The 27,991-nt window shown below is 44.1% G+C and overlaps 1 protein-coding gene across 1 annotated transcript in view; it reads left to right on the top strand.

Moving 5' to 3' along the window:
* Nucleotides 1-8,195: 8,195 nt before the first annotated feature.
* Nucleotides 8,196-27,991, top strand: part of LOC143986452 (extracellular calcium-sensing receptor-like) — a 39,280-nt gene continuing 19,484 nt past the window's right edge. Inside the window, exons 1-4 of the mRNA XM_077484797.1 lie at nucleotides 8,196-8,524; nucleotides 12,090-12,384; nucleotides 21,240-22,025; nucleotides 26,816-27,043. Coding sequence (XP_077340923.1) covers nucleotides 8,271-8,524; nucleotides 12,090-12,384; nucleotides 21,240-22,025; nucleotides 26,816-27,043 — 1,563 coding nt within the window. The 5' untranslated portion in view covers nucleotides 8,196-8,270. The remainder of the gene's footprint in view (nucleotides 8,525-12,089; nucleotides 12,385-21,239; nucleotides 22,026-26,815; nucleotides 27,044-27,991) is intronic.

The following is a 27,991-nucleotide window of genomic DNA, read 5'->3' as shown; positions in this document are numbered from 1 at the left end:
TAGCTCTCCATATAAACTATGGAGATTAAATTCCTCACTGATTAGTACCAAGAATAGTAAGGAACAGGTTGGCACTATGATTAGGGAATTCTTCAGTCTCAACATGGGTTCTATCTCAAATTCCACTACCCTTTATAATGTCCACAAGTATGTCTTAGGAGGGACACTTCCGAAACTGGGAGCCCAGCAAAAGAAAAAATGTAATACAACCCTTAACACACCCCTAGATAAAATAAGATCCCTAGAAAAATGAAACAAATTAGACCCCTCAGTAGCCACCCACGCTGAACTCCGCAAACTTAGGTCTGACTTAAGCTCTCACCTACAGAGTAACTTTGACTTCTCCTGGAGGAAATTAATGCCGGGTACACACGATCAAACAATCTGGTGGAAAAGTCCGGCGGACTCCGCTGGAATATCCACCCGTGTGTGGGCTCCAGCGGACTTTTTTTACCCAAAAGTCCAGTGGACTTTACAGCGGTTTGTCCGCCAGACTAAGTCCACCGGATAGTCTGATCTTGTGTACGCGGCATAAAACTCACTTGGTATTCCCAGGAAAATAAGTAGGGATGAGCATAAGTTAGACTCGAACATCGGGTGTTTGGCCTTTCACCGAAGAACGAACATTATAGGGCATTCGTGGGAAATTTGAGCGCCCGCGGAATGCCCCATAATGCACAGCGACATCGCAGTGCATTGCTGTATGATGACGATTGGCCAATGCATGCACACCTGACTTGCATGCTTTGGCCAATCCCAGTGCCCTCTGCTAAGAGAGCCATAATTGGCCAGAGGCAGGGTGCCTGCTAAGAGAGCCACTAAGAGAGAGACTAAGTCCACACCCCACACTATATAAGGCTGCATACATGGCGGCCCTGTGTAGTGTGGTTGGCATGGACGGAAAGATAGTGTGATTTAGATTAAGCAGGCAGGTGATTCAGTTAGTGGCAGTGTATTTGATATATTATATATATATATATATATATATATATATATATATATATATATATATATATATATATACACAGTCGGTCTAATATAGCATCCAGTGTAGCCTATATCTACAGGGCATTCCATGGTATACTATTTCTAATATACTTCAGGCAGTGTATTTGATATATATACAGACAGTCTAGTATATATACAGTATCTCACAAAAGTGAGTACACCCCTCACATTTTTGTAAATATTTTATTCTACCTTTAATGTGACAACACTGAAGAAATGACACTTGTCTACAATGTAAAGTAGTGAGTATACAGCTTGTATAACAGTGTAAATTTGCTGTCCTCTCAAAATAACTCAACACACAGCCATTAATGTCTAAACCGCTGGCAACAAAAGTGAGTGCACCCCTAAGTGAAAATACCCAAATTGGGCCCAAAGTGTCAATATTTTGTGTGGCCACAATTATTTTCCAGCACTGCCTTAACCCTCTTGGACATGGAGTTCACCAGAGCTTCACAGGTTGGCACTGGAGTCCTCTTCCACTCCTCCATGATGACATCACAGAGCTGGTGGATGTTAGAGACCTTGCGCTCCTCTACCTTCCATTTTAGGATGCCCCACAGATGCTCAATAGGGTTTAGGTCTGGAGACATGCTTGGTCAGTCCATCACCTTTACCTTCAGCTTCTTCAGCAAGGCAGTGGTCATCTTGGAGGTGTGTTTGGGGTCGTTATGTTGGAATACTGCCCTGTGGCCCTGTCTCCGAAGGGAGGGGATCATGCTCAGGCTTCAGTATGTCACAGTACATGTTGGCATTCATGGTTCCCTCAATGATCTGTAGCTCCCCAGTACCGGCAGCACTCATACAGCCCCAGACCATGACACTCCCACCACCATGCCTGACTGTAGGCAAGACACACTTGTCTTTGTACTCCTCAACTAGTTGCCGCCACACACGCTTGTCACCATCTGAACCAAATAAGTTTATCTTGGTCTCATCAGACCACAGGACATAGTTCCAGTAATCCATGTCTTTAGTCTGCTTGTTTTAAGCAAACTGTGGGCTTTCTTGTACATCATCTTTAGAAGAAGCTTTCTTTTGGGACAACAGCCATGCAGACTAATTTGATGCAGTGTGTGGCGTATGGTCTGAGCACTGAAAGGCTGACCCCCCACCCCTTAAACCTCTGCAGCAATGCTGGCAGCACTCATTGTCTATTTCCCAAAGACAACCTCTGGATATCACACTGATTATGTGCACTCAACACCTTTGGTCAACCATGGCGAGGCCTGTTCTGAGTGGAACCTGTCCTGTTAAACCACTGTATGGTCTTGGCCTGTGGCCACCATGCTGCAGCTCAGTTTCAGGGTCTTGGCAATCTCCTAGTCTATCTTTATGTAGAGCAACAATTCTTTTTTTCAGATACTCAGAGAGTTCTTTGCCATGAGGTGTCATGTTGAGCTTCCAGTGACCAGCATGAGAGAGTGAGAGCGATTACACCAAATTTAACACACCTGCTCTCCATTCACACCTGAGACCTTGTAACACTAACGAGTCACATGACACCGGGGAAGGGAAAATGGCTAATTGGGTCCAATTTGGACATTTTCACTTAGGAGTGTACTCACTTTTGTTGCCAGAAGTTTAGACATTAATGGCTGTGTGTTGAGTTATTTTGAGGGGACAGAAAATTTACACTGTTATACAAGCTGTACACTCACTACTTTACATTGTAGACAAGTGTCATTTCTCCAGTGTGGTCACATGAAAAGATAATGAATATTGAATGAAATTAATAAAATATTTACAAAAATGTGAGGGGTGTACTCACTTTTTTGAGATAAAAAAAAAGATATATATATATATATATATATATACACACACAAAATACAGTGCAGCCATAGTACAGTTGCTACTACTTTTCTGCTGGTGTACACAGTGCACAATACAATGTAGTGTGGTGTTGCAAAACAAAATCGCCATCATGTCTGGAAAGCCACCAAGGAGAGGCAGACGCTCACAGGCCACTAAAAGAGGACCAGCTGCTTGGGCATCACATGCTTGACCAGACATATGACGACCTCCCATGCAGTCTTTTTTCCTGTATGCTATATTTGATATTTAATATCTCTCAGATATGATTTGGGTTAAATGAGAGCTCTTTGACCATGAGTGAAAGCTTTAACACAATAACATTTATTGCTGAGTAGTTGAAAGTCTATCTAATACACAACCATCTATCTATAGTCTACACCAAGGAAGAACATATTAGGTTCAAATAAGAGAATTACATGAATGAATACAGAGTATATTCCTTAAAACATTAAACTACAAACATATTTAGTTACAAGTAAAATGCAGACCTTTCCCATAATTACCCTTTGCACCAAGGTTCCATTCTGATGACCGCTCTCCAATAAAAGTTTGTTTCCCTCCCATCTAGTCGTTGTATATTTATTACAGGCTGATGCCTCATTGGTTGGCATAGTGTGGCTCTGATTGGTGAGCTTCCCTATTCCTGGTTAAGGACTGGCTACAACTTCAATCCCTATACTTTGCATAAGTCAGCCCCCTTAAATGAAAATCATTGTGACTATTCTGAGCAGGAGATTAACTTGAATTTTCCCAGGAAGATAAGTATTGATTACGGGTTGGCCTCCCTTCATTGCATATCCCAGTATGGGATGCTTTGAAGTGAGTTTGTGTAAAACAATGAGGTTTGGATCACATTGTTTGTATACACAAGCCTAGGCACTGACTTGTCTGGTCTACCAGAGATTTCTGACACAGAGCCTGCTTGCCCTCTCTTAATTGCCTGTGAGTGTCTGCCTTTCCTTGGTGGCCTTCTGGACATGATGTACATTTTGTTTTGCAACACCACACTACACTGTATTGTGTACTGTGTACACCACCAGAAAAGTAGTAGCAACTTCACTACGGCTGCACTGTATTGTGTACTGTGTACTGTGTACACCACCAGTAAAATAGTAGCAACTGCACTATGGCTGCACTGTATTGTGTACTGTGTACACCACCAGTAAAGTAGTAGCAACTGCACTACGGCTGCACTGTATTGTCTCAAACTCAGAACCAACATCTGTATAGAGTAATTCCTGTGCATCGTCAAGGGGCAAGTGGCTGACGCTGTATTCAAATAATTGCGCTGATTCCTCCATACCTGATGCTGGGGCTATGGCAGGAGTAGCTGTGGACAAGGAAGCAGGTTTTGCAACTCAGGCAGCTGCAGGGTACTGCGCACTAGAGATGCGTATCTTCACTGGTCTCACAATTCGATTTGATTAGGTTACGATTATCTGGTCAACGATTCGATACGATTGGATTCCGTGACTCATCACGATTCATCACGGTTACTGACAATGATTTACATTAAAAAAATTCCAAGCATTTAGAAGAATACCTTTTTTAATTTTATCTGCTTTAAAAAAAAAAAAAAAAGAGGACACTCCCTGCATATAGCAGGACAAGAACATGGAAGAGTTCAGGATATGAGGGATGGGTAGGAACCGAGGGATGGAAGAATTAGTGAATAAGAAAGGAAGTATGGAAGAGTCTGGGGATTGAAGAATCCATGGATAGACAATGGAAGGCCAGAGAAGTCTGGAGATAGGGACTGAAGGATGGAAGAGTCTGGGGATGGAGATGGAGGAATCCATGGATAGGAACGGAAGGATGGAAGAGTCTGGGAATGGAGATGGAGGAATCAATGGGTAGGAAAAGAAGGATGCAAGAGGCTGGGGATGGATATGGAGTAATCCATGGATAGGAACAGAAAGATAGAAGACGCTGGGGAAAGATATGGAGGAATCCATGGATAGGAACAGAAAGATGGAAGAGTTCAAAGATAAAAATGGTGTTGATGGGGGGGGGGGGGGGGACTGAAGTATGGAAGAATCGAAGGGAGGATGTAAAGATAGTCATCATGGAGTCCTGCAGGTGAGAAATATCAGTGGAGTCCAGGGTTGGGGATGGGTCATTGTGGAGTCCATGGTTGGGGATGTCATAGTGCTTTCTGTATAAACACATTTTATTAAAGTAGAGTTCCACCCAAAAGTGAAACTTCCACTTTAAGGAGTCCTGATCCCCTTAAATGCCACAACTGGCATGTAATTTTTTGTGGGGGGCAGTGGGTACCTAGTTTTGACAGGTACCCAGCTCCCACTTCTGCTCAGGCGGTCTAGGTGCCCCTCCCTCCCTGCAATCTTCTGGGACATGTCACAGGTCCCAGAACATTGCCCGGCCATTCAGGACAGCTCAGTGAGACATGCGCACCCGGCTGTGAAGCCGCAAGCTGTCACAGTCGCATGACCATAGTAGTACTGCCTGGACAGGCGGGGGAGAGAACGAAGGGTTTGGGCAGCCACATTGCTGGACTGTGGGATAGGCAAGTGTCTTTTTTTAAAAGTCAGCAGCTACACTTTTTGTAGCTGCTGACTTTTAATAAACAAAAAAACGAGTGGAAGTCCGCTTTGAAATAAAAATAAACTCACTCACTTAAAAAGTGCACTAATCCGGTGAACTACAGGGTACATGCATTCACACACACTGCTGCTGGGAGGTCTGGAGGGATTAGAATCCACAGCCATGTGTGGTTCACTGCTCTGGTTCTGTGCTGACAGCTCCCCTGGGTTTTCCCCTTTGCACCTTCCAGCACACTAGGAGTTAACACAGTGGAATGTGCAAACAGGGAAACCAGGAAACTGTCAGCAGGGAGACAGTATAAGATGTAAATAGAGTACAAACTCATATGTACTCTACTTACTGCTGTTAAAATAACTGTGTCTTAATAAATCCCATGTTACAATTCATTAAGTGCCCCACTGTATGTGCTTTTTAAAAATATGGAGCTACATACCGCATTTCTCAGAGTTTGTACACGCTGCTCATGTGACTGCCCGCTCTGCCTCTCTCCTCTCATGTCTCTCCTGACATCAGTGGGGAATTCTCAGCCCTGCCCGCTAACTATAGCTATCAGATCAGAAGAGAGACGGGCAGGATAGTCACATGAGCAGCAAAAATGCTCTGAGAAATGTGGTATGTAGCTACATATTTTTTAAAAAGCACATACAGTGGGGCACTTAATGAATTGTAACACAGGATTTATTAAGACACAGTTATTTTAACAGCTATACACTCAGAGCACTCTCCCAGGAGGGGCGGGCAAGTCGGGATGATGTCACCTGCCAATCGATTATTCCGGTCACAGCATCGATGCCACATCGGGGAATCGCAATACATCGATGCCACACCGCCACAGCATCAATGCCACATTGGGGAATCGCAATGCATCGATGCTGCAATTAATCAGCACCCCTACTGTGCACTAGTCTGCTTGGGTCACGGAGGATGAGGATGGTTTAGTAAGCCAGTCCACCACCTCCTCTGCATACTGTGGCTGGATAGCATGGGCAACATCACTAAACAGAGGAAATTATGGCCTGCCTGAAGACTGACCACGTCCACCTTTGCCTGTGGACACATATGCTGCTGGCCCCCTTACAGCGCCATGGGAACGTCTGCCTATCCTTGCTGTCTTCCCAGACATGATGGAGGGAGTGGGGGGTGCTTATTAACCAAATGTAGTAAAGATGTGTAAATGTGGATGTGGATGCATTTTAATTAATGCAAAGTGGTGTTTGGTGCACTTTAATTTGAGTATTCATGACACATCACACTCCATGGATACGCTATAATATTGCAGTAACACACAAAACTATGTGGCGTTAAACTTGCAGTAACACACAGGAAAAAAAAATCTGTGTTAAACGGTCACTACACTCACACTGACTGAGCTATCCCTACATTCACAATAATGTAAAGATGAATGGTGGTCACACTACACTTACAATGACTGAACTATCCCTGCATTAACAATAATGTAAAGATGAATGGTCAGGTCACACTACACTCAACAAACTATTCCTAGATACACACTAAACTGATATTCTACACTGACAATAGTCAGATTAGAACACTACAGCACATTAACTATCTGAACAGAGCCCCGTACTATCTCTCTCAACACCGCTATCACACTACAAATGGCAGCTATAGAAAGAATACTTTTATAGTGTGGGGCGGGATTAAGAGCAATGAGCCATGATTGGATACAGTCATCATGACAGCATCCAATCATGACTCTGACAGTGCTCTGTGCCCTGATTGGGCTAAGCTTTCATTGATTCAGCCAATCAGGGCTTTCAATGCGCTGTGCAGCAGCGCAGTGAATTGTGGTCGTTCAGCGGGCCGAACAAACAGTTGAACGACTTTTTGGAACTTCTGAACAGCCATTATTCGGCCTGGACTCATGCTCGATCCAAACCATTTGCCCATGCTTAATTTATTCTGGTACATGTTTTTGGTAAAAAAAAATCCCAATAAGTATATATTGATTGGTTTGCACAACAGTTATAGAGTCTACAGACTTTGAGATATATTTATGGACTTTTCATTTTTTTTTTTATACTAGTAATAGCGGCAATCAGTGATTTTTAGCGGGACTGCAACATTGCAGCAGACAAATCTGACACTAAGTGACAATTTTTGGGGCCCAGTGATGCCAATAAAGTGATCAGTGCTAAAACAAAATGCACCGTCACTGTATAAATTACACTGGCAGGGAATGGGGTTAACATCAGGGGCGATCAAGGGGTTAAGTGTGCTCCTAGGGAGTGCTTTTTAACTGGGGGGGATGCTCTGACTGGAGAAAAACAAAGATCCGTGTATCTGCTTAGCAGAAACATAAGCTCTCCATGTTCCTCCCTCACAGAACGGTGCTCTGCCTCGTTTACATAGGCAGACCACAATTTTGCCTCTCCTGTGAATGATTGGCCCCCACTGTGTCCAATGACAGTGGGATCACGGCTCCGGCTGGCACGTGCACACTCCAGAGCCGACAACTGCAATCACATAGAGGTATGTCATTTTGTGCTTCAGGGCTGCCCTGCCGCAGTATATGTACGTGGGGCAGTCCTTAAGTGGTAAAGCAGGCAACGAGGAGCTAACATATTGGCACTCACCACCTGTAAAGTTAAATGCATAAACCGGCCCTAAACTTCGAGTCCAATCCTTTCTGTATAACACATACACAGATATCTGATAACATTGGCAGGACAAGAACTGGTTAAGCTTTCAGCCTGAAACATCCAGAGCATTGATATTATTATGCAGTTCTTTATTTTGCATGTTTAGAATCACGTCATTGGAAGAGTTTTTATCTGACGTTTCTAAATTAATCTCCGATATTGTATATAAAGTGGTGGAGATGATCCCTCCAATGCGGAGGACGCACACAGCTGCCGGTGATGTTCTCTGTCATGGACGGATTTCTGGTCCTCATTGTCCTCTATGGCCTTGTCTCCATCCTACAAGGACAATCTCATCCATCTAGAAATAAGAAAAGACTTATGTGTCATCTCATTTATCAAACCCCTGTGTTTGAATATAAGTATTACCAGAGAGGAGATGTGATGATCGGAGGGCTGGTTTCTGTACACACTACCGCTTCAACTATCAGATTGAAAAACAATGCATTTTATAATAGGTATAAATGTGACGAGTAAGTATATTACCATTATTGGGAGTCCAGAGTCACTAGGCCTTGTGCATTCCACATCCTTGCCACTTTTACAGTAAAGAACCCTCTATGCAGTTTTAGGTTAAAGCTCTTTTCTTCTAATTTTAGTGAGTGGCCACAAGGCTTGTTAAACTCCCTCCCGCGAAAAATGTTTTATCCCTATTGTAGGGTTACCAGTATGGTATTTATATATTGTGGGGTCACCAGTAGACATGAGCGCCGTCAATAAATTAGTTTTGTTCTGTTGCGTTACAGTTCGTATTAAAATGAATTCGTACTTCGTATTTCGCGTCCGAAATTCAATTTCAATTCGTACGAAATACGAATTGCCGTTAGGTTCGTTAACTTGTACGAACGTTCGTTACGATGAATTTAAAGGCAAATATATACCTCAATACGACAGTCGATGCTGATGGAAGTTTGGTTTTTATCCGAAATACGAAATTCCGTTGAAGAATTTCCTATCCGAAATACGAATTTCCGTTAGATGAGGGGCTCCCATTATCCCTGTGCTGTGCTGACTTCCTCCTGGGGATTCGTAAACAAAAGTTCGTATTTCATACAAATTTCGGAAGCATGGCAATTCGTATTTCGGATCCTCCCGAACGTACGAATTTAGGGAAATTCGTACGAATTTGACACAGTTCCCCATAAATGTTTACTGTACAAAATATGGTCCCTGGGCATTCGTACGAAACGAATCGCACATGTCTAGTCACCAGTACGGTATTTGTATATTGAAATCATATCCCCTCTCAAGTGTATCTTCTCCAGAGAGAATACGTTCAGTGCTTGCAACCTTTCCTCATAACTAATATCCTCCAGACCCTTTATTAGCTTTGTTGCCCTTCTTTGTACTCGCTCCATTTCCAGGACATGCTTCCTGAGGGCTGGTGCCCAGAACTGGACAGCATACTCCAGGTGCGGCCGGACCAGAGTCTTGTAGAGCGGGAGAATTATTGTTTTATCTCTGGAGTTAATCCCCTTTTTAATGCCAATATTCTGTTTGCTTTGTTAGCGGCAGCTTGGCATTGCATGCCATTGCTGATCCTATCATCTACTAGGACCCCCAGGTCCTTCTCCATCCTAGATTCCCCCAGAGGTTCACCCCCCCCAGTCTATAGATTGCATTCATATTTTTGCCACCCAAATGCATTATTTTACATTTTTCTACATTGAACCTCATTTGCCATGTAGTTGCCCACCCCATTCATTTGTTCAGATCTTTTTGCAAGGTTTCCACATCCTGCGGAGAAGTTATTACTCTGCTTAGCTTAGTATTGTCTGCAAATACAGAGATTGAGCTGTTTATCCCATCCTCCAGGTCGTGTATGAACAAATTAAATAGGATTGGTCCCAACACAGAACCCTGGGGGACCCCACTACCCACCTCTGACCATTCCGAGTACTCCCCATTTATCATCACCCTCTGAACCCACCCTTGTAGACAGTTTTCAATCCATGTACTCACCCTATGGTCCATGCCAAGGGACCATATTTTGTACAGTAAACATTTATGGGGAACTGTGTCAAATGCTTTTGCAAAATCCAGATACACCACATCTACGGGCCTTCCATTATCTAGATGTCAGCTCATCTCCTCATAGAAGGTTAATAGATTGGTCTGGCAAGAACGATTCTTCATGATTCCATGGCGATTACTGCTAATGATGCCGTTCTCGTTACTAAAATCCTGTATATATTCATTATCATCCCCTTCAAGAGCTTGCATACTATTGATGTTAGGCTGATACCATGTAGACATGAGTGAATTGTCCATCGCTTGGTTTGCACACACATGGTCCAACAAAAGTTTGCTGAACTTTCAACCGTCAAGAACAACACTACGACGAGCCGAGAAAATGAAGTTCAATGCTTCTGAACATTCGTCAAATTGTTTCCTAGCATGCGTAGGAAATATGCACGTCGGAATTTGTACAGATGATCGGAATTTCTGGTTGGAACATTTTCCGACCGAAAAATTAGGAACATGCTCTCAATCTTTTGCTGGCCGAAATTCCACCAGCAAAATTCCAATGGAGCATACACATGATTGCATTTTCCGACCATAAGCTCTTTAGACCGGTCGCATACTGCCCTCTTATTGGGTGTTCCGAGATTACAACTAGGACTTGTTACTATACTTACCTTGGGTTTATGTGCTTTAGTCAACCTACCACTAATGTCCCCAATACTACTCTCTGGAATATGTTTTGCGCTGACTATCTCTACCTCTGGGCCCCCGTCGCCTAGTTTAAAAACTCCTCTAACTTTTTGGCCATCTTTACTCCGATGATCTACACCCTCCTCCTTTAGGTGCAGTTCGTCCCTTCTATAGTACTGGTGATCGACTGAGAAGTCATCCCAGTCCTAGAGGAACCTAAACCCCTCCTTACTACATCAGCTCTTCGGCCACTTGTTTACTTCCCTAATCTCCCTTTCTAATGTGGCTCGATGTACAGGTAGTATTCCTGGGAATACTGGTGGCACCCGCTATGCCAGTCCTGGGTACACAGATGGGCAAGCGGAGCCCAGTACATGGCGGGGCACACATTACAGGGTTGTGCAAAAGCATTTCAGCCATTAGGGGCACATGGGCACCACCCCCCTATCCATGCTTCCGGCCCCCTGATCTACATATAGGGCGACCATGGGTTCCAATGGGGGGGTGTACTTTTTTAAGCATGCGATTAGAGCCAGAGGCTTAAAAAAGGGTGGGCTCGGGGCACAGAGCACCACGCCCCGAGCCCACCCAGTTGTGTGACAATAGCAAATGAATATTCGCGATTGACACACTGATCCTCCTTCCGGCCAATCGCGAAGCGGGACTTGAGACCCGTCACTTGATTGGCTGAAAGGACAGACGATCCTGTCGGACGCCTAGGAGGAGGAGGGAGGAGCAGCACGGCAGAAGCCGACATGATGCAGAAGAAGAGGAGAGGATATAGAAGCCGCTGCCTGCCACCCGTAGGATTCCACAACCCGCCCGCTGCCCGCCACCAATAGGAGCCTGCAACCTGCCTGCTGCCCATAGGAGCCCACAACCTCCCGCTGCCCATAGGAGCCTGCAACCCATATGCCGCTCATAGGAGCCTGCTGCCCATAGAAGCCCACAACTCGCATGCCACCCATAGGAGCCTGCAACCCGCCTGCCCGCAACCTAGATGGGGTAAGTGCCGGGCTTGATAGGGGGGTTGCCACCGACCGACCGGGGGGTGGTTGTTTCCTGCCCCTCCCTCCAAGAAAACCCCCTCAAGGTCACTTTTTCTTAAATCTTTTTGCATTGGTACAATATCTCTATGGCTTTGCCGGGATCCCATGCCCTTTGTTTAACAAGTTCTTATCTTTAGCAGTGAAAATTACCAGAATTTTATTATAATTTAATCAAAAATCTATTTTCTTTTCATTTGTACAACTTTGTCAAACAATGTGAACAATAATTTGCTCCACATTAGTAAAGATATTTTTTTATTTGTTTATTTTATACATTTTTAGTCTGTATAATAATATTAATGATTAAATGTTATGTTTTCTAAATCTTTCACAGTATCGATATATCAGAATATGAATACTTGATGGGATTTTTTTTTGCAATTGATGAGATTAACAAGGACCCCAATCTCCTTCCCAACATTACTCTGGGTTATCACTTGTTTGACACGTGTGGGTATATTATGAGGGCAATAGATTCCACTCTACGGATACTGACTGGTGGAGGAATGTTGGGTGTTCCAAACTACTCGGGTACGAAAAACTCTGAAGTCGCTGGTTTTGTGGGCGATGCCACTTTCCCATCAACACTTGCCGTGGCTGAGCTCTTAAATGTTTACCAGTACACACAGGTAGGTTGTCTCTTCTGAAAATGCCATAACTAGGATTTATGGGCTATAAAAGCAAATACAATCTTGTGATATCTAAGCCCAACTATACAAACATACAGAGCAGTGTCAACAGGGCAGTGGACTTTGTCAGTATAGTAGTGGACGGTGTCAGTAGAGTATTGAATGGTGTCAGCAGAGCTGTGGACTTATCAGTAGGGCAGGGCATTGTGTCATTAAGACAGTACATGGTGTCAGCCAGTAGAGCAGTGTCAATAGGGCTTTGTCAGTAGGGTAGAGATTGGTGTCAGTAGGGCAGTGGATGGTGTCAGTAGGGTAGAGATTGGTGTCAGTAGGATAGAGATTGGTGTCAGTAGGGTAGAGATTGGTGTCAGTAGGATAGAGATTGGTGTCAGAAGGATAGAGATTGGTGTCAGTAGGATAGAGATTGGTGTCAGTAGGGCAGTGGATGATGTCAGTAGGGTAGAGATTGGTGTCAGTAGTGTAGTGGATGGTGTCAGTAGGATAGAGATTGGTGTCAATAGGGCAGTGGATGGTGTCAGTAGGGTAGAGATTGGTGTCAGTAGCAGTGGATGGCGTCATTAGGATAGAGATTGGTGTCAGTAGGGCAGTGGATGGTGTCAGTAGGGTAGAGATTGGTGTCAGTAGGGTAGTGAATGGTGTCAGTAGGGTAGAGATTGGTGTCAGTAGGGCAGTGGATGTGTCAGTAGGGTAGAGATTGGTGTCAGTAGGCCAGTGGATGGTGTCAGTAGGGTAGAGATTGGTGTCAGTAGAGTAGAGATTGGTGTCAGTAGGATAGAGATTGGTGTCAGTAGAGTAGAGATTTGTGTCAGTAGGGCAGTGGGTGGTGTCAGTAGAATAGAGATTGGTGTCAGTAGGGCAGTGGATAGTGTCAGTGGGATAGAGATTGGTGTCAGTAGGGCAGTGGATGGTGTCAGTAGGATAGAGATTGGTGTCATTAGGGCAGTGGATGGTGTCAGTAGGATAGAGATTGGTGTCAGTAGGGCAGTGGATGGTGTCAGTAGGATAGAGATTGGTGTCAGTAGGGCAGTGGATGGTGTCAGTAGGATAGAGATTGGTGTCAGTAGGGCAGTGGATGGTGTCAGTAGGGCAGTGGATGGTGTCAGTAGGGTAGAGATTGGTGTCAGTAGGCCAGTGGATGTGTCAGTAGGGTAGAGATTGGTGTCAGTAGGCCAGTGGATGGTGTCAGTAGGGTAGAGATTGGTGTCAGTAGAGTAGAGATTAGTGTCAGTAGGATAGAGATTGGTGTCAGTAGAGTAGAGATTTGTGTCAGTAGGGCAGTGGGTGGTGTCAGTAGAATAGAGATTGGTGTCAGTAGGGCAGTGGATAGTGTCAGTGGGATAGAGATTGGTGTCAGTAGGGCAGTGGATGGTGTCAGTAGGATAGAGATTGGTGTCATTAGGGCAGTGGATGGTGTCAGTAGGATAGAGATTGGTGTCAGTAGGGCAGTGGATGGTGTCAGTAGGATAGAGATTGGTGTCAGTAGGGCAGTGGATGGTGTCAGTAGGGCAGTGGATGGTGTCAGTAGGGTAGAGATTGGTGTCAGTAGGGCAGTGGATGGCGTCAGTAGGGTAGAAATTGGTGTCAGTAGGGCAGTGGATGGTGTCAGTAGGATAGAGATTGGTGTCATTAGGGCAGTGGATGGTGTCAGTAGGGTAGAGATTGGTGTCAGTAGGGCAGTGGATGGTGTCAGTAGGATAGAGATTGGTGTCATTAGGGCAGTGGATGGTGTCAGTAGGATAGAGATTGGTGTCAGTAGGGCAGTGGATGGTGTCAGTAGGGCAGTGGATGGTGTCAGTAGGGTAGAGATTGGTGTCAGTAGGGCAGTGGATGGCGTCAGTAGGGTAGAAATTGGTGTCAGTAGGGCAGTGGATGGCATCAGTAGGGTAGAGATTGGTGTCAGTAGGGCAGTGGATGGCGTCAGTAGGGTAGAGATTGGTGTCAGTAGGGCAGTGGATGGAGTCAGTAGGGTAGAGATTGGTGTCAGTACTGCAGTGGATGGTGTCAGTACTGCAGTGGATGGTGTCAGTAGTTTTTTTCTTTTTTTTACAATTTTATTTTTTATTATTTTTTACAATTTTATTTTTAAAATTTAAAAAAGAGGCGTGCCGGCCAGACCATCGGAGAGCGGGGATTGCCCGGTGTAACAGCTTTCATTCGGTTTTTACCACTGTTCCCAGGGCTCACCGCCGCACAGTCCCGCCTCCTCGCCTGACACCTTTGATAGACAGAACATTAGTCCAATGCCAGAACGTCGTGAAAGGTGCCAGGCCAGGAGGTGGGACTGTGTAACAGTGAGCTTCGAGAACCCCGGACAATTCAAATGAAAGCTGTTACAGTGGGCAATCCCTGTTCTCTAAAGATCCGGCCAGCTCACCTCTTCCTCTGCACAGGTCAGCTTGCATTGATGGTCGGAGGTGAGACGGTATTGATGGGCACAGGTAAGGCTGTATTGATTTTGTACAGGTGAGGCTGTATTGATGGGCACAGGTCAGTTTACATTGTTGGGCACAGTTTATGCTGTATTGATTGGCACAGGTCGGTTTGCATTGACGGGCACAGGTGAGGCTGTATTGATGGGCACAGGTGAGGCTGTATTGATGGGCACAGGTTAGTTTGCATTGTTGGGCACATGTCACACTGTATTGATTGGCACAGGTCGGTTTGCATTGATGGGCACAAGTCACACTGTATTGATGGACACAGGTCACACTGTATTGATTGGCACATGTCGGTTTGCATTGATGGGCACAGGTCACACTGTATTGATGGGCACAGGTCACACTGTATTGATGGGCACAGGTCGATTTGCATTGATGGACACAGGTCACACTATTGATGGACACAGGTCACGCTGCATTGATGGGCACAGGTGAGGCTGTATTAATGGGCACAGGTCAGGCTGTATTGATGGGCACAGGTCACACTGTATTGATGGGCACAGGTCGGTTTGCATTGATGAGCACAGTTCACACTGTATTGATGGGCACAGGTCACACTATATTGATGGACACAGGTCACACTGTATTGATGGGCACAGGTCAGGCTGTATTAATGGGCATCAGGGATGGACGCCCCGGTTTAGTTCGCACCAGAGCATGCGAACAGGCTAAGCCCTTGAGCATAATTGATACAATATTACAAAAATAGATACTGTTAGCCCTTGTACACACGGTCAGAGATTCCGACATCCAAATCCTTTGGATTTTGCCCGTTGGATTTTGTCCGACGGATCTTGTCCGAAACTATTGCATACACACGGTCGGACAAAGTTGTCGGAAAATCCGATCGTTCGTAACGTGATGGCGTTATTTCGTTACGACAGTACTACGTTCAGGCTAATAGCCAATAGCTTTGGTCTAGGAATTTGATCTGAGCATGCGTGGCACTTTGTCCGATCGGAATTCTCTACACACAATCGGACAAAGTCCGATCAGATCATGTTGTCGGGAAATTTTTATGGCCCAGCTCTAAAACTTTGTCGGTTGGATATTCCGATGGAAACAGTCCGATGTAGCCCTCACACGGTCGGATTATCCAACAACACGGTCCGATCAGACGTTTTCCGGCGGAATGTCCGACCGTGTGTACAACGGCTAAACGTTTGAGCGAACCTGCGAACCCTATTAAAGTCTATGGGACACAATCATGAAAAATCAAAAGTGCTCATTTTAAAGGCTTATATGCAAGTTATTGCCATAGAAAGTGTTTGGGGACCCGGGTCCTGCCCCAGGGGACATGTATCAATACAAAAAAAGTTTTTAACCAACCGTTTTTTCAGGAGCAGTGATTTTATTAATGCTTGAAAAATAAATAAAATAAAAATGAAATATTCCTTTAAATATCTTGCCTGCGGGGTCCCCTTAGTCAGCCTGTAAAGTGGTGCATCTGTGCGATGTGTAGAACAGTGTCGCAGAAAAATTACATTTCTAAAGGAAAAAAATGTCATTTAAACTTGCTCACGGTTGTAATGTATTGTCGGCTCCCAGCAATATAGATGAAAAGTTAAGGAAAAAATTGGTGTGGGTTCCCCCAGTCCATACCATGCCCCGGGACTTGACATCATAAGGGGCGGGGCCACCATGTGACATCATCCGGTGACCACGGCATTACAGTGGGAGAGAGCATCGTGTCAACATCAGAACAGGGAAGAAGGACGCAGAAGACCGGGCCACCGCTAGCAAAAGAACTGGAAGAAGATAGCGGAGGAGCCCGGCAGAAGAACTGGAGAGCAGGAGAAGACGCCGGAGAGCGTAAGAAGAGGCCCGGAGAAGAACTGGAAAGCACAAAGGATTCGGAAGAAGACCCCCGAAGTCGGAAGAAGACCCCCGGAGCTCTTTAATAAATTACTTTGAAAACCTGTGTTGTGTGTTTTTTTTATTGACACTTTTTCCCCCAGGTGAATGGGTAGGGGTACGATGTACCCCATACTCATTCGCATAGGGTGGGGGGGCGGGAATTCCGATAAGCCCCCCGCCCACAGACCCCAACAACCAATGGCCAGGGTTGTTGGTAAGAGGCCCTTGTCCTCATCAACATGGGGACAAGGTGCTTTGGGGTGGGGGGTGCCCCCCTTCCCCCAAAGCACCCACCCCCCCGCTCGCTCGTCCCAACCCCCTTTCCTGACCGGCTGGGCTGCGTGCTCAGATAGGGGTCTCGTATGGATTTTGGGGGGGCACCCACGCTGTTTTTTTGGCATAGGGGGTCCCCTTAAAATCCATACCAGACCTAAGGGCTTGGTATGCCCCTGGAGGGGAAGCCATGCCGGCTCTATTAGAGAGGCGACATTGTCGCTTCTCTCTCGTGCTCGCTGCAATAGGAAAATGTGACATTTTCTTATTGCAGCCAGCGAGACATGTACAGTGCCCTGACGCCGAGAACCAGCGCAAGGAGATCGCGCTGGAAACGGTTCGGGGGGCGCTCTTTCGTCCCCCCGTTTTCCTGCAGCCTGCCAGGTTGTGTGCTCGGATAAGGGTCTGGTATGGATTTTTGGGGGGAACCTGCGCCATTTTTTGAAAAATATTGTCACGGGTTCCCCTTAAAATCCATACCAGACCTGAAGGGTCTGGTATGGATTTTGAGGGGGACCCCCACGCAATTTCTTTTAAAAAATTCTCAAGCTTTGAGCATCTCATGGATCACTGTTCTATTCATCATTCGAAAATTTAAAGAGTATGGCAGAACTGCAAACCTACCAAGACATGGCCGTCCACCTAAACTGACGGGAAAGCAATAATCAGAGAAGCAGCCCAGAGGCCCATGGTAATTCTGGAGGAGCTGCAGAGATCCACAGCTCAGGTGGGAGAATCTGTCCACAGGACAACTATAAGTTGCGCACTCCACAAATCTGGCATGACATAAGTATTTGATCACCTACCAACCAGCAGGAATTCCGGCTCTCGCAGACCTGTTATTTTTTCTTTAAGAAGCCCTCCTGTTCTCCACTCATTACCTGTATTAACCTGATCTGTTTGAACTCGTTACTTGTATAAAAGACACCTGTCCACGCACTCAATCAAACAGACTCCAACCTCTCCACAATGGCCAAGACCAGAGAGCTGTGTAAGGACATCAGGGATAAAATTGTAGACCTCCACAAGGTTGGGATGGGCTACAGGACAATGGGCAAGCATCTTGGTAAGTAGGCAACAACTGTTGGCACAATTATTAGAAAATCGAAGAAGTTCAAGATGATGGTCAATCACCCTCGATCTGGGGCTCCATGCAAGTTCTCATCTCGTGGGGCATCAATGATCATGAGGAAGGTGAGGGATCAGCCTAGAACTATGCAGCAGGATCTGGTCAATGATCTGAAGAGAGCTGGGACCACAGTCTCAAAGAAAACCATTAGTAACACACTACGCCATCATGGATTAAAAATCCTGCAGCGCACGCAAGGTCCCCCTGTTCAAGCCAGCACATGTCCAGACACATCTAAAGTTTGCCAATCGCCATCTGGATGATCCAGAGGAGGAATGGGAGAAGGTCATGTGGTCTGATGAGACAAAAATAGAGCTTTTTGGTCTAAACTCCACTTGCTGTGTCTGGAGGAAGAATGATGAGTACAACCCCAAGAACACCATCCCAACCGTGAAACATGGAGGTGGAAACATCATTCTTTAGGGCTGCTTTTCTGCAAAGGAGACAGGACGACTGCACCATATTGAGGGGAGGATGGATGGGGCCATGTATTGTGAGATCTTGGTCAACAACCTCCTTCCCTCAGTAAGAGCATTGAAGATGGGTCATGGCTGGGTCCTCCAGCATGACAATGACCCGAAACACACAGCCAGGACAACTAAGGAGTGGCTCTGTAAGAAGCATCTCAAGGTCCTGGCGTGGCCTAGCCAGTCTCCAGACCTGAACCCAATAGAGAATCTTTAGAAAAAGCTGAACATCCATATTGCCCAGTGACAGCCCCGAAACCTGAAGGATTTGGAGAAGGTCTGTATGGAGGAGAGGGCCAAAATCCCTGCTGCAGTGTGTGCAAACCTGGTCAAAAACTACAAGAAACGTATGATCTCTGTAATTGCAAACAAAGTTTCTGTACCATATATTAAGTTCTGCTTTTCTGATGTATCAAATACTTATGTCATGCAATAAAATTCAAATTAATTACTTAAAAATCATACAATGTGATTTTCTGGATTTTACATTCCATCTCTCACAGTTGAAGAGTACCTATGATAAAAATTACAGACCTCTACATACTTTGTAAGTAGGAAAACCTGCAAAATCATCAGTGTATCAAATACTTGTTCTCTCCACTGTATGTAGCTGCTGACTTTTAATTTTTTGTGGGGGGGCAGTTCTCCTCCTTAAGGGGGTAAAACCTTCCGGGCTGAAGTGGCTAATTCATTAAATGTTTTTGTCCAGAAAAAACATGTTTAAAAAATTGCTGCGCAAATACCTTGTGACATAAAAAGTTGCAATGATCGCTGTTTTATTCGTTCGGGGCTCCTGACCAGCCTCATGGCCCTCCTGGCCTGGGGTGAGGAACCATGCATTCCAAGTCTTGGGGCTGGCTGGCCCGAGGCTACGCAACTGAAGGGACATGCCTGAATGGATTTCGGGGCCTATTGATCCAACGGTGGTCCGGTGCCATCTCATCTGAAGGGAGAGGCCCAGCAACTGAAGAACCCCAGGGGAGGACTCTTCAGGAGAAGGTCGTGCGCAAGGCTGGCTTCTCTAAAGGAGCCTGGAGGCAAGGTTGAAGGACGCTACCTGGATCAACACTCATACGGTATCTCCGGAGAGAGAGATACTGGTGCCGTATGATAGCTCTTTAAATTTGTCTACATCCCTCAGTAATGCTCAAGTGTACATCACAAGTCTGTGGCAGAGACTTTGTCAAGCACCCTACCGGATGTTAGGCCTAGTGAGAGGAGGTCAATCTGGGGGCTGTAAAATCTAGTCGTAAAACGGTCTTTATTCTCTGGATTTTCTATAAGGACTTCCTTTATTTTTTGCAGTCTAAAGTATCTGAACTCACTCCTAATCCTCTACCCTCATTTAAAGACTCTGTTTCTGTTTCAAATAAATAACCAGAAGAAGATTCAGTGTCAGTTTCCACATTTCTTTGGGCCATCTACCATGGGAATCCCTAGACAGAGGAGCAAACAAGAAGGTAACGGTAACCCCAATAAAACCAGCGGGGGTTAGTGCTACAAAAGTGTCTCCACTGAAGGTTTATCACCAATCCTTGCTTCCACAACAACCCCAAATTTTCAAAATCCAATAGCTATATGGACAGAAAGGGAGGTGATATCTTCTGAACAGCGGCATAGAGTGCAAAACAAATGTTACAGGGGTATTAACCCTTCCCTATGCTATCAAAAACAATTATTGTTTTTTGACTGGCGCTTAATTTAAAAAAAATGTATCTGTTCCGACTTACAAACAAATTTAACAAACCTACAGACCCTATCTTGTTTGTAACCCAGTAATCCAGAAAAAAAGATGGCGTGCATCTTTGGCCCTTAGGGTTTGGTATACCAGGCCCTTATGGTTTGGTATGGATTTTAAGGGGGACCCCACGCCAAATAAAAAAAACAAAAAGGGCATGGGACCCCCCCACCCCTGAAATCTATACCAGACCCCTATTCGAGCATTATAAATATACTGCGGTAAACGTGCACTAATGCACTGATATATACTGAAATAAACATGCACCTATGCACTGAAATGTACTGCGTTAAATGTGCAACAACGCACTGCAATATACTGTGGTAAATGTGCACCTATGGAATAAAATATACTGCGGTAAACGTGCACTAATGCACTGCAATATACTGTGGTAAACATGCAATAATGCACTGAAATATACTGAGTTAAATGTGTACTAATGCACTGAAATATACTGCGTTAAATGTGTACTAATGCACTGAAATATACTGTGTTAAATGTGTACTAATGCACTGAAATAAACGTCACTAAATTTGAACTAACACACTGCAATATACTGTGTTAAACGTGCACTAATGCACTGAGATATACTGCTTCCAACATGCACTAACAAACTGTAATATACTGCACTAAACATGCTGTAACGCACTGAAATATACTGTTAAACGTGCATTAACACACTGAAATATACTGCAGGAAACCTGCCCTGACAAAATAAACTGACAGTAAAATAAAAATGAACGATTCCACTACACTTACACTGCACTCACAAGATCCCACAAACCAATGGCATTGTCAATCACGTTGCCCAGTGATGTAGATCCTCATTAAATATGATGGCAACGCTCACCGATTTGCCTAAAGAAAAAACACGATGACAGCCAACATATGTGAAAATAAAATTATAATCCTCTTACAATTTGTTTCTTCAGATCAGCCATCGAGTCACCGACCTTCTTCTAAGTAACAGAGAACATTTCCCGAACTTTTACCGCACTGTTCCAAGCAACTGGGTTTGGTTTGAGGTGGCTATAAAATTCCTCAAAGTGTTTGGATGGAATTGGGTTGGAATCATCACATCAAGTGACGGAACCGGAGAAACAGAATTACGGGAGCTGAGAAAAGAGATGAGCAGACATGGGATCTGTATAGAATTTGTTGTTTACCTGACCAGCAATGTGGAAATGAACAGAAAGAGGGTGAGGGTTATCGAGACGTCAACCACCGATGTTGTCATACTATGCGGCCATTTTATATATGAATATATGGTGTTTTCTAAAGAATCGAAAGTTCTCAGACAAAATATGACATTAATTGTCAGTCAGGCATGGAATGTACTTGGATATCAAGAGAGCAGCCTGAAAGAAACATTTAACTGCAGCATTGTAGGGATGTTTCCTCTGTATTACCTTCCTGGATTTGATGATTTTATGTGTAAAGTACATCCATCCAAACGGCCAGATGATCCATTGCTGGAAGATATTTGGATAAGTAAGTTTAATTGTCTTTCTTCAAATATATTTAAAAATCGTTTATTGCTACATGGTGTTATCTCTAACATCACCTGCACCGGGCCGGAATCACTGGCATATCGCTTTACCAGGAGGGATGATGGAAAATTTTATTTCATCTACGTTGCGGTATACGCTCTGGCTCACGCTTTGAACAATATGAAACTAAGAAGAAATAAATCCGGAAATTATGGAATAAGGAAAAAAGTAAATTTATTTCTTGATTTATCTGTTCCACTAGATGTTGTGTCTATAATGTACACTGTATTTCCAAAAGTATTGGGGCACCTGCCTTTAGGCTTGGTCTACTTTGGGCGGAGCGGCACACATTCACCATTTCAGGTCTGATTTTGATCTGAATCTTTGGCTGAATTCGGACCTGAAAAAGAGCAGAAGATGCACAGGACTCCTGTGCAATTCGCTCCACAACCATCCCAGAGCTGTGTGAACCGGCTCCATTGAGATAAATATCAAATATTACATCAGCTAATCACTGTATACCATGTTATTAAAGTGCAATACAAAAAAAAGAAAAAAAGTGAAAAAACAAAAAAGTGAAAATATAATCCATAAACAAAATCTTATAGCCTATAACTGTACTGTACAGATTCCTGCAATGAAAAAGTTCTTATTTACAATGCCTTGAAAAAGTATTCATACCACTTCGAAATTTTCCACATTTTGTCATGTTACAACCAAAAACGTAAATGTATATTATTGGGATTTTATGTGATAGACCAACACAAACTGGCACATAAGTGTAAAGTGGAACTCAAATTATAAATCGTTTTCAAAATTTTTTACAAATAAATATCTGTAAAGTGTGGTGTGCACTTGTATTCAGCCCCCTTTACTCTGATACCCCTAACTACAATCTAGTGGAACGAACTGCCTTCAGAAGTCACCTAATTAGTAAATAGAGTCCACCTGTGTATAATTGAATCTCGGTATAAATACAGGTGTTCTGCAAAGTTCTCAGAGGTTTCTTAGAGAACCTTAGTGAACAAACAGCATCACAAAGGCCAAGGAACACACCAGACAGGTCAGGGATAAAGTTGGAGAGAAATTTAAAGCAGGGTTAGGTCATAAACAATATCCCAAGCTTTGAACATCTCACGGAGCTCTGTTCAATCCATCATCCAAAAATGGAGTATGGCACAACTGAAAACCTACCAAGACATAGCCGTCCACCTAAACTGACAGGCTGGGCAAGGAGAACATTCATCAGAGAAGAGCCAAGAGGTCCATGGTAACTCTGGAGGAGCTTCAGGGATCCACAACTCAGGTAGGAGAATCTGTCCACAGGACAACTATTAGTCGTGCTCTCCACAAACCTGCCCTTTATGGAAGAGTGTCAAGAAGAAAGCCATTGTTGAAAGAAAGCCATAAGAAGTCCCGTTTGCAGTTTGTGAGGCAAACCTGTGGAAGAAGGTGCTCTGGTCACATGAGACCAAAATTTCACTTTTTGGCCTAAAAGCAAAATGCTATGTGTGGTGGAAAAAATGAACACTCCACATCACCCTGAACACACCGATCCCACCATGAAACATGGTAGTGGCAGCATCATGTTGTGGGGATGCTTTTCTTCAGCAGGGACAGGGAGGCTGGTCAGAGTTGACAGGAAGATGGATGGAGCCAAATACAGGGCAATCTTAAAAGAAAATCTGTTAAAAGTCTGCAAAATACTTGAGACTGGGGCGGAGGTTCTCCTTCCAGCAGGACAATGACCCTAAACATACAGCCAGAGCTACAATGGAATGGTTTAGATCAAAGCATGTTCGTGTGTTAGAATGTTGTGCCCGTGACGGATGTTATGGGTTTATGCTTATGATAGTAATGTACTTGTATCCAGGGTTGCGGCCTTTGCACCTAGGCTTGTTTAACCACTTAGCAATCGGGCCATAGCTGAATGATGGCTACAGGGTGGTTACTTAACCCCGGTAGGGCATACTATGACGTCCTCCCAGAATTCCGCTCTCGCGAGCCCCCCTGGGGCGCGCACACAAGAACATCCATGACCACCAGGTCCGGCAGATCATGGTAAACGGCCGCTGATCGCAATACCCTGCCATACCCTGCAATACCCTGCCATACCCTGCCATACCCTGCAATACCCTGCCATACTCTTCAATACCCTGCCATACCCTGCAATACTCTGCAATACCCTGCCATATGCTGCAATACCCTGAAATACCCTGCCATACTCTGCAATACCCAGCCATACCCAACCATACTCTGCAATACCCAGCCATACCCAGCCATACTCTGCAATACCATCTAAACTCAGTGATACCCAGCGATACTCTCCAATACCCAACCATACTCTGAGATACCCAGCCATACTTGGCAATACCCAGCCATAACCAGCCATGCTCAGCCATGCTCAGCCATACTCGGCCATGCTCAGCCATTCTCGGCCATACTCGGCCATGCTCAGCCATACTCGGCCATATTCGGCTGTACTCGCCCTCTGTATGTGGCCAGGCTGTGGAAGTCTCACACATGTGGCTACGTACTCAGGAGGAGTAGGAGAATCTATTTTGGGGTGTCATTTTTGGTATGTACATGCTATGCGTTAGAAATATTGTATAAATGGACAACTTTGTGTTAAAAAAAATGTGTTTTAACCATTGAGAAAACAAGTGCATTACCACCAAAGGTCATTAGATTGCAGCATGTGAACTAAATATAAACATCCATAGAAAATGGTTAGGAAAACAGTCTATTATAAATTCTATGCCCCTTTGGGGCAGCACACAGTGAAAGGGGGTTCTACAAGGTATTGACTCAGGGGGGCTGAATACAAGTGCAGGCCACACTTTTCACATATTTATTTGTAAAAAAATGTTGAAAACCATCTATCATTTTCCTTCCATGTTACAATTATTTGCCACTTTGTGTTGGTCTATCACATAAAATCCCAATAAAATACATTCATGTTTTTGGTTGTAACATGACAAAATGTGGAAAAGAGGTGTGATGACTTTTTCAAGACACTGTATAGCGTATATGTGAATCAGCGCTAATCTAGAAATAAATTGAGTAAAGTCCCATAGAGCAATAACGTGTGACCAGGAAAAGTCCAAACAACCAATCGGTTTATAATGTGTAATTCATTCGGGATAGGGTCATAATCTGAATAATCACCACAACGTGCTCCACTGCAAACATAGCGGATTCACCTCTTATCAGAGAGTCCGACCCTTACAGGCCAGAAAAAGCCTTTTGACAAGCAATCCCCGTCAGGGGCATAGAATGACACTTCATTGGCAGATCCAGGAACTAACATGGATGATCTCTCCACATCTCCTCAAGCCAACACCATGTAATCACTCCTCAGTTCAGTAAAGGAAACATAATTCACATAGAGAAAGGAAGCGAAATCTCATTGAGCAACATCCATGGAAAGCAATTTTATTAAAAAATAATTATACTCACAAGTTTGTGGTTGGGTATAGGTTGAATGACCTCATCCCTTAATTTATTAGAGTATAAATATAGGATTCGGATTTGGGATTATGTCGGTGCCCAACATATAGTAATGGACAATATTGTTTCTAATATAAAAATATATTTTATCACATAAAAACATCAAACAGAACATTCATAGGTGCATAAAATACAGAGTATACAAGTACTAAATACTGACCAGAGTATCCATGTGTCAGTAGCATCCAGAGTATCCATTTGTCAGTAGCAATTACTGGTACATGTTTCACCAATCATTGGCTTCTTCAGGGGAATATGTGATTGTCAGTGATAGCCCTTGTACACACGGTCAGACATTCCGACAACCAAATCTGTCGGATTTTGTCAGACAGATTTTGTCCGATGGATTTTGTTCCGAAACTGTTGCATACACACAGTCGGACAAAGTTGTCAGAAATTCCGATCGTACTTAACGTGATGACGTTATTTTCATTAGGACGGGACTACGTTCAGGCTAGTAGCCAATAGCTTTGGTCTAGGAATTTGATCTGAGCATGCGTGCCACTTTGTCCGATCGGAATTCTCTACACATGATTGGACAAAGTCCTATCGGATCATGTTGTCGGAAAATTTTATAGCCCAGCTGGAAAATTTGGTCCGACGGATACTCGGAGGGAAACAGTCCGATGGAGCCCACACAATGTCGGTTTATTCGACAACACCGTTCGATCGGACATTGTCCATCGGAATGTCCGACCGTGTGTACAAGAGCTAAGATAATGGCTCTCCAGGCATCCCCATATGGGTAAGGGCGCGAACCAGGGCCGTCCAGGGGCAATGAATAGGTCACTGTATCGAGGATGGTTACAGGGGGCATACAGGGAACCAAGAGTCACTCTGTAGAGGCAAACAAAAAAAAGGCGCAGGTACAGGAGCGCCAGAGGTACTCACGCTGATCAGTACAAGGATGGTACAAGTGGCCAAAGAACCCTGAATATAATTGAGTAGTGGCGTGGCTGCCCTGAAATCCAGCCTCGATACGGTGACCTATTTATTGCTCCTGGGCGGCCCTGGTGCACGCCTTAGCCATATGGGGATGCCCGGAGAGCCATTGTCCTACACTGGCAATCATATAATCCCCTGATGAAGCCAATGATTGGAGAAACATGTAGGGATCGCTACCAGTAATTGCCATTGTCACAGTCACATGGATACTCTTGCCAGTATTTAGAATTTGGATACTCTGTATTTTATGCACCTATGAATGTTCTGTTTGATGTTTTTATGTAATAAAATATATTATTATATTATAAACAATATTGTTTGTTACTATATGTTGGGCACCGGCATAATCCCAAATTGGAATCCTATATTTAAGTATACTCACAAGAAGGAAGATAAATCAGGCGTATCAATCTGAACAATGTCTGACGTCTCTGTGGACATATTGACGTCACCGCTACACCTACCTCCCATTGTACGTTTTCGGCCTAATAACATTGTAGACAAATGTGAGCTGGTAAATTTGGAAGAATTACTTGGTAAGCAATGCATTTTTCCTCTAACAGCTGCACAGATACATCCAGACAGTTAAGTTCAAGAACTCCTACAGCCAAGATGTCACCTTCAATGAGAGAGGAGAAATACCTAGTGCGTTTATGCTAGTAAACATGGTGGTTTTTGATTCTGATACAAAAAACTGGAATGTCTTAATAAAATTGGTTAAATTCCCCAATGTTTTTAATAAAAGCAAGACAGAGAAGTTTGGAGAAGTATCCTATTGGAAACAGGGCAAGGTAAGAAATTTCCATGGTTTGTGTTTGATGTATTTTAGACTCACATCCTTCATTTTCTTTGTATTAACCACTTTCAGACCGGACCAATTTGCTGGTCAAAGACCAGACCACTTTTTGCTATTCGGCACTGTGTCACTTTAACTGACAATTGCGCGGTCGTGCGACGTGGCTCCCAAACAAAATTCACGTCTTTTTTTTCCCACAAATAGAGCTTTCTTTTGGTGGTATTTGATCACCCCTGCGTTTTTTATTTTTTGCGCTATAAACAAAAATAGAGCGACAATTTTGAAAAAAACACATTATTTTTTACTTTTTGTTATAATAAATATCCCCCAAAAATATATAAAAAAACATTTTTTTCCCTCAGTTTAGGCCGATACATATTCTTCTACATATTTTTGGTAAAAAAAATCGCAATAAGCGATTATTGATTGGTTTGCGCAAAAGTTATAGCGTTTACAAAATAGGGGATAGTTTTATGGCATTTTTATTAATAATTTTTTATTATTTTTTTTTTACTAGTAATGGCGGCGATCAGTGATTTTTATTGTGACTGCGACATTGTGGGGGACCCATCGAACATTTTTGACACATTTTTGGGACCATTGTCATTTATACAGTAATCACTGCTATATAAATGCAGTGATTCCTGTGTAAATGACACTGGCAGTGAAGTGGTTAATCAGTGGGTGGCAGTTTAGGGGTTAAGTGTTCCTAGGGGTGTGTTACTAACTGTGGAGGGGTTGGGCTTTCATTTAGTGAACACTGATCTCTGCTCCAATCCCATGGAGCAGAGATCAGCGTCACTAGTTGCTAGGCAGAATGGAGAAATGCTGTTTACAACGTCATTTCTTAATTTGGCCGCTCCGTGAGACGATCGCGGGTATGCCCGCGGCAATCGAGTCCGCGGGTCCCGCGACCGGATTCACGGAGGTCCCGACCAGCGCG

This window comes from Lithobates pipiens, unplaced genomic scaffold (assembly GCF_037356315.1).
Source record: "Lithobates pipiens isolate NorthernLeopardFrog02 unplaced genomic scaffold, aLitPip1_a1.2 Scaffold_160, whole genome shotgun sequence".
In the NCBI taxonomy this organism is placed as follows: domain Eukaryota; kingdom Metazoa; phylum Chordata; class Amphibia; order Anura; family Ranidae; genus Lithobates; species Lithobates pipiens.
This window is presented reverse-complemented; position numbering and strand designations above follow the sequence as displayed.